This window comes from Perognathus longimembris, chromosome 20, assembly GCF_023159225.1.
Source record: "Perognathus longimembris pacificus isolate PPM17 chromosome 20, ASM2315922v1, whole genome shotgun sequence".
NCBI classification, from domain to species: Eukaryota; Metazoa; Chordata; class Mammalia; order Rodentia; family Heteromyidae; genus Perognathus; species Perognathus longimembris.
The window spans coordinates 43,302,728-43,314,282 of NC_063180.1; the positions used below are offsets into that span (position 1 = coordinate 43,302,728).

An 11,555-nucleotide genomic window follows, 5' to 3' on the forward strand; every position below is an offset into this window, starting at 1 on the left:
CCCACAAACCTCCAGTGCCGCCAGATGCCTCTTTTACCTCAGTTTACTGACCCCGTAAAACCGGCTGTGCTGGGTAAAGCAAATCAGAAGCAGACCCGGCCTTTATTCCGTGAACGGGCTCCCCGCCCCCCCCCCCCCCCCCGGCGCATGGCAGCTTGTGCTAATTTGTCCTGTGTCCTTTCTTTGTTGGTGGTGGTCATGGGTCTTGAACTCGGGACCTGAGTGCTGTCTCTGAGCTCTTTTGCTCAAGGCTAGCGCCCTACCGCGTTGAGCCACGGCTCCACTTCCAGTTTCCTGGTGGTAAGTTGGAGATAGGCATCTCACAGACTTTCCTGCCCTGGCTGGCTTTGAACCACGATCCTCAGAGCTCAGCCTCCTGAGTAGCCAGGGTGACCGGCGTGAGCCACCAGCGCCCTTTCCTGTGTCCTTTCGGTGGCAAAAGGAAACAAATCCAAATGCCGGTTACGGCACCTGATCCTCTTCGAATTCCACGAAGGCAGACGGAGGGCCGGGGTTCCTAGAAGATTCCAGATGAAGCAGTGAAGCTCCGAGCGACAATGTCGACCACATCCCAGAACTTCCCTGCCTCACAGAAGGCAGAACTGTGAAGTTGCTGAGAATTAGGGGAGGACGGGGGGGGGGGGGGGGTGGGAGAAGGGGGAGGGCCAGGGAGGAGGTCCCTTTTTTTTTTAATAAACCACTGGAGCCCAGTCTTCTGATAAGATCAGGAAATGCAGACAGGATCAGCAATCAAAGCTTAGTCGTGTGTGGCTAAAAGGAGCGTGCTCACCCGTGCGTGTGCGTGTGCGTGTGCGTGTGCGTGTGCACGTGTCACTCGCTGGGATGAGACTGTGGAAACATGGCCGCTGTCTTTGGGATCGTTTTCTTTTTCCACAGCCCCTCTGTGCCCTCCCCCCTGGGTGTAAGGGCCCCGGAGCCCTTGGTGGAGCTCATTCGGGGGGGGGGTGGTGTTTGGGGGTGTTCTTGCTGTCTGCCCCGTGGGCTGGCCGGGGTCCCTCTGCCTGCGCATCGATGGGTGGACAGTGTTTCTCGTGGCGGGGACTCTCTTCTGCTGGCGTCCGGGGAGACTTGGCTTGCCTTGTCCCTGTGCCCCTGACCTTGTCTCTTGCGGCTCCTCCGGTTTTCCAGGCATGGAAGCAGGTGGGGCCCGGGGAGCCCCGGAGGCCCCAGGCCAGCCCCGCCGGGTGGCGGCTCCCCGTGGTCTGCGTGGCCGTCTCGCCCCCTAGTGTTCGCCTGGGTTCCCTGCAGGAAGGCCCGGGAGACTCTGACCTCCGACGAAACACCCCGAAAAAGCCCGGTGGTGTGCGGTGCCGCGGCCAGCCTTGAGCCCCAGAGCTCAGGGGCAGCGGCCAGGACCGGTGCACACGCGCGCGCGCACGCACACGCACACGCACGTGCGTGCCACGGGCAACCCGGGGACTTGTGTGTTCCAGATGATACACCAGCAGCCCAACCCGGGCGTGCTCTACGAGTACGTGATCATGGGCAGCAACGCCCTCAGCCCTCGGGCGCCGCCTCCCAGGAGACCAGGTAGGGCCCCCCCCTTCCTCGACGCCCCTCCGAAGCAGCGCGGACCGCGCGGCTCGAGCGTGCCAAGGGCCGTGGGAAGGATCTCGGGGTGAAGCCTTTTCCTCTCTGTGCCGCGGCGTCCTAGGGGAGCCCTTCCCGCCGGAGATGGAAGGGAGGAGCCAGGAAGATGGAGACGAGGAGGAGGAGGAGGGGGACGAGGAGCGGGAGGGCGCCACGCCGGACGCGTTCTCCTCCGAGTCCACGCAGCCCTTCCCCGCCAGGCGTCCGGACGGCGCGGCCAGGCGGAGCCGGGATTACAACTGGAAGCAGCTGGGGACCACCGAGTGCTCCGCCACCTGCGGGAAAGGTGAGCCGCGTGGCCTGCTTCCCCGGGGGGGGTCCCCCCATCGCACGCGGCCCCCCGCGTGAACACCCCAAGGTCAAGCTGACTCAGTCGCCCCCTAAAAACATGTGGTTCCGACTTCATCCCGCCCTCCCCCCTGCTTTGTGGAGACTAGTTATCCCCTGACTCAGCTCTTCCAGAAACTTCCACGGTGATCCCCTGACTCAGCTCTTGCGGGCACGTTCTTCAAGCAACTGGGAAGCCGTTTGCGACGCCCCGTTGGTTGCTTTGGAGATGGTTTCTCTTTCCTCTTCTTCGAGGCTTGAGTCTGGAAGTGGGAAGCGCGGACGCTTGGACGTCACTAGCACCTGAGCAAAGTGTCTCACGGCTGCCTGGAAAGTTCTTGTCTTTTTTTTTGCAAGGCTGTTGAGAATCAGGGGAGCAGGGACCCCTTCACCACCGCCCTCACCCCAGTCCAGACCCCCTGCAGACCTAACGACTCGGTATCACGCGGGCTGGAGGCTGCTCACGCTTGACACACTCACACCGAGTGTGGACGGGGAGATTTTGTTGACTCGACTTCCTGAAACCCTGCTGCAAGGGGAAAAATGAAATGCCTGGAGGATGCGAACCATTATTTAACAATAGCATGCAGTCAACCCGGATTGTCCCTGTAGTCGAAAGCAGCGCTGACCGTAAAAAAAAATTAACGAGAAGCCAGAGCGTTCGCACAGTTCACTTCCGCTCCGCCTTCCTTCCCATAGGAGACAGTCAGAAACGAAAGGGGGCTGGGAACGTGGCTTCGCGGTAGAGCGCTGGCCTTGCGCGCATGAAGCCCTGGGTTCGATTCTCAGCACCACGTACACAGAAGAATAAAGCCCGACGTGGCTCAAGTGGTCGAGCGCTAGCCGGGAGCAAAAAGGAGCCAGGGACAGCCTGCGTTCAAGCCCCGGAACTGGCGGCCATAGTCACAATCATAAACTTCAGCGAACCCTAAGCGCGTCTTGCTGAGTTATGGAGATGAAGAGGCTCGTTCACGGTGTGGGGTGGGGTGCGGGGAGTCAGCTAGTAAGGGATTAGAACCAGCTACTTGAGGTAGCTGGTCCCTGCCTGCCAACTGCTGCGGGGATGGCCTTTCCACTCGTAGCCCTGTCGGGCGTTCCTCCGTGGGGAACAGCAGATGAGCGGAGTTTGGGGATCCGCCTGGGCTCCTCCCAGCAGGGACTGAACCGGCCTCCACCGGGGGGCCGACCACAGGGACCCCGGAGGGAGAAACTGGCTCAGGACCCTCTCACTTCTTCAAGGTCCCCGAGGCTGACCCACTGACCCCTGCCAGCAGGGGGCGGTGGCGAGCCCAAGGCAAGACTGAGAATTAAACCCCACTGAACTGGCTTTTTACCCCAAATAGTTGCATACTTATGAAGCCAAGGAAACAATGCTGTGTGTGTAATACAAAAAACTTGATGCTGGGGGCTGGGAATGTGGCCTAGTGGTCGAGGGCTCCCCTTACGGACATGAAGCCCTGGGTTCGAGTCCCGAGCACCACATACACAGAAAAAGCCAGAAGGGACGCTGTGGTTCAAGTGGCAGAGTGCTAGCCTTGAGCAAAAAGAAGCCAGGGACAGTGCTCAGGCCTTGAGTTCAAACCCCAGGACTGGGGGCGGAGGGGGGGGGACTTGATGCCATTATTGTCTTTTTTTGCAAAGTACTAAACCTCTGATACATATTCATCCAATCAACACCCTACTCTCCAGGTAGTGGGGTCCCGGGAATGAGCAGGAATGAATCCTCTCTTGGAGTTGCTATTCTCCGATAACCGACGGGCCACTGAGAGGAAGCTGTAAAGTCCATTCAGACGGGAAAGGCATCTTCTCCTCTGGCTGTTCTGGAATCTTCTTTCCCCAGCCTGCCCCCTTGCCATACCTGGCATCGCAGGCCAGTTTGCTAGGCGGGCACGTTTATTCCAGTGTAGCCACCTGGACAGGCCCTGGGGTCTCCCTGGCCAGCCCCTGAGGCCGCCCCTCCCTGTCCCTGCAGGCTCGCAGTACCCTGTGTTCCGCTGCGTGCACAGAAACACGCACGAAGAAGCGCCCGAGAGCTACTGCGACCCCAGCATGAAGCCCACCCCCGAGGAGGAGCCCTGCAGCCTCTCCCCCTGCCCCGCCTAGTAAGGAGCGACGCGCCGGCGGCTCCGCCTGTCCTCCTAGCCACCCAGGGGGCTGAGGTCTGAGGATCACGGTTCAATGCCAGCCTGGGCAGGAAAGTCCGGGAGACTCTGATCTCCAAGGAACCAGCAGAAAACGGGGAAGTGGCTCTGCGGCCCGAGTGCCGGCCTTGAGCTGAAGAGCTCAGGGACAGCGCCCCCGGGCCCAGAGTTCAAGCCCCACGACCAACACAAAAAGGAAAAAGGAAGACGGGGCTGTAGTCTGATGATGTGGCTCAAGTGATCAGAACAAATTCTGAGGGGGGGGTAGGAGAGAGGAGGAGGGGAGGAGAGGGGAGGAGCGAGGAAAGCAGCGGTCAGAGAGGAAGGGAGGGAGGGAGGGAGGGAGGGAGGGCTGCTCGGCAGGCATGGGAGCTGCGATCCTGCCCTCGGGAGAGTAGGAGCAGGCAGGACAGAATGGGTGTTCCGGGCGGACCCCGCCCTCGCCCCCCCCCCACCGAGGCCCTGCCCCTCTCGCCCTGACCCCGCAGCTGGGACATCGGGGAGTGGTCGGAGTGCAGCAAGACCTGCGGGCTGGGCCTGCAGCACCGGCAGGTGCTGTGCCGCCAGGTGTTCGCCAACCGCAGCCTCACGGTGCAGCCGCGCCGCTGCCAGCACCTGGAGAAGCCGGACACCAGCAGCACCTGCCAGCTCAAGATCTGCAGCGAGTGGCAGATCCGCACCGACTGGAGCTCGGTGGGCGCCCCCTCCTGCCCCCCTCCAGCAGCCCCAGCCCTGGGGGAGGGCTCACCATGGGGGGGTCCCCACTACCCGGCGCTGAGCAGCTCGTGTGCTCCAGTGCTCCGTGCCCTGCGGCGTGGGGCAGAGGACGCGCGTGGTGAGGTGCGTGAGCAACCTCGGGGACGTGGTGGCCGACGAGGACTGCAACCTGAAGGTGCGGCCCGGCGACATCGAGAACTGCGACGCGGGCCCCTGCGCCCGGAGCTGGTTCCTCACCGAGTGGAGCGAGCGGGTGAGGGGCCCGGGGGGCCTGGCCCTGGCTGGGCGCGTGGTGCGGGAGCCGGGGGGCGGGCGGGGGGGGGGGGGAGGCACATGGGCCCAGCTGGGGGGGCTCTGGAGGCTGAAGGTCGAGGTCCAGAGCCCGCCTGGGCCGGCAGGGCGGAGCCGTGGCTCACAGGGCCGAGCGCAGTCCCCGGGCCCTGAGTTCAGGTCCCAGTAGGAGCACGCACGCACACGCGTGTGCACACAGGCACACGCACACTCACACACGCACACGCGTGTACACACGCGTGCGCACACACGAGTGCACACAGGCGTGTGCACACATGCACTCGTGCACTGCAGACACACACGGGCGTGCACGCGCGCGGGCACACACGTTCTCACCTCTTAGGGGAGGCTGGGGGGCAGGGAGGCCCTGGTGCCTGACGTGGTGTGGGGCGCGCCCCCTCCTCACCCGCACCCCCCCCCCGCAGTGCTCGGCCGAGTGCGGGGCGGGCGTGCGCACGCGCTCCGTCCTCTGCCTGAGCAGCCACGCGAGCAGCCTGCCTCTGGAGGGCTGCGGGGACAGCCCGCCCGCCGAGACCGCGCCCTGCGACCGCGGGCCCTGCGTGGGCAAGCTGGAGTGGTTCGCGGGGAGCTGGAGTCAGGTGAGGGGGGGAGGGCTCCCCAGCTCAGCCACCAGCAAGGGGTGGCAGGGGGGGCAGACCCTGCGGGCGGCTTAGGCCTGCGGTGGCCCCGCGCGGCAAATCCCGGCTCTGCTCTGCTCTGTGGACGCAGGCAGACGCCGCCCGGCCCGCAGCACGTCCCGCAGTATGTTCCCCCCGCCCCCCGTGCGTGGCCACGCCCCCCGGGGCCAACCCCGCCTTGTGACGCCAGCCCCGCTCCCAGCCCCGCCCCCGGGCTGACCCCGCCTTGTGGTGACGCCAGCCCCGCCCCCCCGGGCTGACCCCGCCTTGTGGTGACGCCAGCCCCGCCCCCCCTGGCTGACCCCGCCTTGTGGTGACGCCGGCCCCGCCCCCGCCCCGCCCCCTGGGGGGACTGACCCCGCCTTGTGGTGACACCAGCCCCGCCCCCGCCCGGCGCCCCACGGGCTGACCCCACCTTGTGGTGACGCCAGCCCCGCCCCCGCCCCGCCCCCCGGGGGGACTGACCCCGCCTTGTGGTGACACCAGCCCCGCCCCCCGCCCGGCACCCCACGGGCTGACCCCGCCTTTGGTGACGCCAGCCCCGCCCCCCGGCCGACCACGCCTTGTGGTGACGCCAGCCCCGCCCCCCCGGGCTGACCCCGCCTTGTGGTGACGCAAGCCCCGCCCCCCGAGATGACCCCGCCTTGTGGTGACGCCAGCCCCGCCCCCGCCCCGCCCCCCGGGGGGACTGACCCCGCCTTGTGGTGACACCAGCCCCGCCCCCCGCCCGGCGCCCCACGGGCTGACCCGGCCTTGTGGTGACGCCAGCCCCGCCCCCCCGGGGGCTGACCCCGCCTTGTGGTGACGCCAGCCCCGCCCCCCCGCCCCGCCCAGTGCTCCGTGGAGTGCGGCAGCGGCGTCCAGCAGCGGGAGGTGATCTGCGTGCGGAAGGACGAGGCCGCCTTCGCCGTGCTGGACCCCCACGCGTGCTCCTCCCTCGAGCGGCCGCCCCGACAGCAGCCCTGCCGCCGCCAGCCCTGCGGCGCCGCCTGGTTCAGCACCGAGTGGAGCGTGGTGAGTCCCCGCACGCCGGCCTGGCTGCGGCCGCGGCCACGCGCGGGGCCCCACGCCCCAGGGCCACGCCGCACGCACGGGGCGCGGTCCACACCCCTGCCGCCGTCCACCCCGGCAGCACCGGGGTTTCTACACCGCAGAAATCCTCAGGAGGGCCGGGACGGCGGCTTAGCCGTAGAGCGGACGCCTGGGTTCGAATCCTCAGCTCCACATACACAGAAGAGGCGGGAAGAGGCGCTGCGGCCCAAGTGGCAGAGCGCTGGCCTTGTACATACACGAAGCCCTGGGTTCGAATCCTCAGCTCCACATACACAGAAAAAGCCACAAGTGGCGCTGTGGCTCAAGTGGCAGAGTGCTAGCCTTGAGCAAAAAGAAGCCAGGGACAGTGCTCAGGCCCCGAGTTCAAGGCCCAGAAGTGGTATAAAAAAGGAAAAGGATACTGAGGAAGTCGCGATGGTTCATTCTGGGAGTCGCCGTGGTGTGGTGCTGGGTTGGGGGCGGAGGGCGGACTCTCGGGAGTGGAGATGGGAGCCGGGAGACATCGAGCCCCCCCCCCCCCCCCGCCCTCGCCGTGCCCCGTGGACGGCCGCCCCGCGACCCGACTCCTCCCCTCGCTGCCTCCAGTGCTCCAAGACCTGCCAGGGCGGCTTCCGGGTGCGGGAGGCCCGCTGTCTGTCGGAGGACAGGACCCTCAGCGACCTCTGCGACCCCCACCTGAAGCCCGAGGAGCGCGAGGCCTGCAACCCCCAGGACTGCCTCCCGGAAGTGGGTGAGTGGAGCCCCCCGCGCGGGGGGCCACGTCGGTTCAGCTCTGGGGAGAGTGCCCTCCACGGTGGAGGGAGGGGGAGAGGAAGGAGGCGAGGACTGAGGGCAAACACGGGTGGCGAGGAGCGATCGCCGCTGGGCACGGGCACGCATGCGCACGGGCACACCAGGCACGCATGCGCGCGGGCACACCAGGCACGCATGCGCGCGCATGCGCACGGGCACACCTCCGTCCACGGCATTAGCACAGCCCACGCGGCTGGAGCTTCCCTCAGGTCCGGAGTGGGCGGCGGGACTTGCGTGGCGTGGGGGAGGAAGCCGCCTCTATCATGGTTCGTGACAGACCGCAGAACGTTCTCGGACCCTGTGACTGATGATCCTGGGGGGACGACGGTCGTTACCCACTCGGGCGTGCGGAGGCCAGGCCCCAGCCCCAGCCGCACGCGTGGCAAAGGCTGCCCACTCCTCAGATGGGGCAGGAGAGGGGGTGCTCTTTTCTTTTGGCCAGTCTTGGGATTTGAACTCAGGGCCTGAGCACTGTCCCTGGCTTCTTTTTGCTCAAGGCTAGCACTCTGCCACCTGAGACACAGCGCCCCAGAAACAGCGCCCCTTCTGGCCGTTTTCCATATATGTGGTGCTGGGGAATCGAACAGAGAGCTTCATGTGTAGGAGGCAAGCACTCTGCCACTAGGCCATATTCCCAGCCCCCGAGGCTCTTCTTATCCCTTCGTTTGTGGTAGTGTTTGATAAGCAGACACTCCATACTTTAGTGTAATGGATATTACTGTAGCATTTCCCTTTGTAGTCAAGAGTTTTTTTCATTTGAGAAATTCTTCCTTACTCGGAACAAACAAACAACCTCTCCTCCAGTGTCTTTTAAAAGTTTTTGACTGAACTCAGGCTTCAAGCTTATTAATAAGCGCTCTCTCTACCACTTGAGCCAAACCTCAGTCCTTTGGCTTTTAGTTTTTTGTTGTTTTTTTTTTGTTTGTTTTTGCTTTTGCTTGTTTGTTTGGTTCAGGTAGGGTCTCAGGCTTTTGCCTCACCAACCTTGGATGCCAGTTGTCCTACTTATGCCTTCTAAGTAGCTGGTACCACAGACACATGCCACCAGTGAGCCATATCCAAGAAAACCAAAGTTTTGTCTCCATATTCTATTTTGTTAATTGTCTAGTTTCCTCTTTACCCTTTCACTGGATTTTATATAACTCGTAGCTAACAGTTTTCCCCCCTTGAAGAGACATCATTGACAAAGGTCAATAACCTGTCATGGTAGAAAAAGAAAAGAAAAAGGGGGCTGGGAATATGGCCTAGTGGCAAGAGTGCTTGCCTCGTATACATGAAGCCCTGGGTTCGATTCCCCAGCATCACATATATAGAAAAGGCCAGAAGTGGTGCTGTGGCTCAAGTGGCAGAGTGCTAGCCTTGAGCAAAAGGAAGCCAGGGACAGTGCTCAGGCCCTGAGTCCAAGGCCCAGGACTGGCAAAAAAAAAAAAATAAAAAGAAGAGCCTCGGAACGGGAGTGGCTCTTTGCAACCCAGCAAACAGCAAGCAGCTCCGTTATGTATGCAGAGTGGAATCATTGTTGTAAAAGAAGTATCTGAATTAGGGAATCATTAGGAGACCGGAAAAGCAGCTCCCAGCAGGAACTTGAATCCCAGCCCTATGTGCCCGGCAATGCCCGAGCGCTGGGCTCGTGCGGTCACTAGCTAAGAGACGCAACAGGGCAGGAAAAAAAAAAAATATATATATATATATATATATATATATATATATATATATATAACATGCGATATTCTACAAGGAGCACAACCAGCCACCCCCAGTTCAGAGAGAGAATCGGGGAACGATTTGACAAGACTGAGAAACAAAATTACCTTAAAAGCTTCACTTACAATAATAGGAAAGAAGATTGGAAAGCCAGGCCCCGGTGGCTCAAGCCTGTCACCCGAGCCACTCAGGAGGCTGAGATCTGAGGATCGCAGTTCAAAGCCAGCCCAGGCAGGGAAAGTCCGTGAGACTCTATTTATTTCCCATGAACCACCAGAAAACCAGAAGTGGGGCTGTGGCTCAAAGTGGTAGAGCGCCATCCTTGGGTGAAAAAACTCAAGGATAGCACCCAGGCCCTGAGTTCAAACCCCATGACTGGAGAGAGAGAGAGGGGGAGAGAGGGAAGGAGGGAGGGAGGGAGGGAGGGAGGACCCCAGGCATGGTGCTCCTGTCTGTAATCCTCAGCAAGCTGAGGTCTGAGGATCGGGGTTCAAAACCAGCCCAAGCAGATACATCCATGAGGTCCTCATCTGCGGCAAAGAGCCGGAGTGGAGCCGTGGCTCAAGCCGCAGAGCATCGGCTGTGAGCGGGAGAGCTCAGGGAGGGTCGGGGGCCCCGAGTTCAAGGCCCAGCGCGGGCAGAAGGAGAGAGGGAAGAGTGCGGGGGCGTGAGGCCCGCCAGCTCCGGCTGGTACCTGGCGGGGGGGGTCCCAATGGCAGCCACCCCCCTCCCCCAAGCTCAGGGTCTTTTCTGTCGCCCCCCCCCCAGACGCGAGCTGCCAGGACAAGTACTTCAACTGCCACGTGGTGGTGCAGGCGCGGCTGTGCATCTACCAGTACTACCAGGGCGCCTGCTGCGCCTCCTGCACCCGCGGGGCCCGCCGGGCCGGCGCCCCGGGACGCAGGGCGGCGCCGGGCCCCGAGCGCGCCGCCGCCCCCGCCCTCTGACGCGCCCCGCGGGGTCCTCCGGGTGCCGGGTGCACGGTACCGAGGGTGCTGTGTGCACGGTGCTCGCGGCGGCTTCCCGGGGCCGGGGCGCCCGGCCGGGATGAGCGCCCGCGCCCCGCCACCGGCCCGAGCACCGTGGCCACGCCGGCTCCGGACGGGAGGACGGGGCGCCCCCCCCCCCCCCGCACGCCACGCACAGGGCACTGCCGGGGGCGGAGCCACGGGCCCACTGCCACCCCCCACGCCCATGGCCCCCACCCCCCACTCGCCCGTCCCGCCCCCGCCCCTCCATCCTCACGGGGTCCCCCTGCCCCCCCTCCCTCCCCTCCCTCCCTTCCTGCCAGCGGCCGAGGGGAGCCCAGGGAGCCGCTGCCCCCCAGTCCTCCCCGGCCCCCCCCCATGGCCGAGGGGGGATCCGCCCATAGCCGGCGCGGCTCCTCCTCCCGACGCCTCCCTCCCGGACAGCCACGGGGCTGCGGCCTAGTGGCGGAGCGCTCGCCTCGTCTATGAAGACCCGGGTTCGATTCCCCAGCACCACGTATACAGAAAACGGCCAGAAGGGGCGCTGTGGCTCAGGTGGCAGAGTGCTAGCCTTGAGCAAGGGGAAGCCAGGGACAGTGCTCAGGCCCTGAGTCCAAGCCCAGGACTGGAAAAACCAAAAGAAACCATACCAAAGAGCGAGGAAGCGCGCGCCTCTGCTCCCGGAGGATCGGACCCGGCTGCGCCTGCCCTGGGGGGGGGGGGGGCAGCACAGCCCCGGCCCCGCCCCCCAGCAGACCCGGCCCCGCCCCCCAGCAGACCCGGCCCCGCCCCCCAGCAGACCCGGCCCCGCCCCCCAGCAGACCCGCCGGGCCGCCCACCGGCCTCCCAGGGCGCCCGGGCCCCGCGCTGAGCCCCCTCCTGCCTCCACGGAGACCCCGAGAGGAGGAACCCAGAGGCCTCGGCCGACCAGAACCTTCCAGATGCAGAGGCACAGCCGCCCCACAGCCCCCTGCGCCCCCTGCGCCCGGCCTGGCCCGAGGACCCGCTGCGTCCCCGCCGACTGTTTTGTTCTCCATAAACACAAGGCGTTGAGGGGGGCGGGGAGGGGGGAGGGGTCCGCGCAGTGAGGCTGGGGGGGGAGGGGTCCGCGCAGTGAGGCTGGGGGGGGGGGGTCCGCGCAGTGAGGCTGGGGGGGGGAGGGGGTCCGCGCAGTGAGGCTGGGGGGGGAGGGGGGGTCTGCGCTGTGTCTGCGCAGTGATTCGAACCCACGCTTCTGCCCTCAGGGTGCCCTCGGTCCTGTCCCCACACGGGGGACAAGGCCCCGCCCCGCCCTCCTCCTGCTCCTCCCCTGC

At 64.6% G+C, this 11,555-nt stretch overlaps 1 protein-coding gene across 1 annotated transcript in view; it reads left to right on the forward strand.

The window, feature by feature from the left end:
- Thsd4 (thrombospondin type 1 domain containing 4) overlaps positions 1-10,221 on the forward strand; it is a 252,433-nt gene extending 242,212 nt beyond the window's left edge. The window contains exons 14-22 of the mRNA XM_048369064.1: positions 1,455-1,551; positions 1,676-1,897; positions 3,911-4,040; positions 4,568-4,772; positions 4,876-5,049; positions 5,513-5,686; positions 6,560-6,739; positions 7,364-7,508; positions 10,043-10,221. Coding sequence (XP_048225021.1) covers positions 1,455-1,551; positions 1,676-1,897; positions 3,911-4,040; positions 4,568-4,772; positions 4,876-5,049; positions 5,513-5,686; positions 6,560-6,739; positions 7,364-7,508; positions 10,043-10,221 — 1,506 coding nt within the window. The remainder of the gene's footprint in view (positions 1-1,454; positions 1,552-1,675; positions 1,898-3,910; positions 4,041-4,567; positions 4,773-4,875; positions 5,050-5,512; positions 5,687-6,559; positions 6,740-7,363; positions 7,509-10,042) is intronic.
- Positions 10,222-11,555: the final 1,334 nt, after the last annotated feature.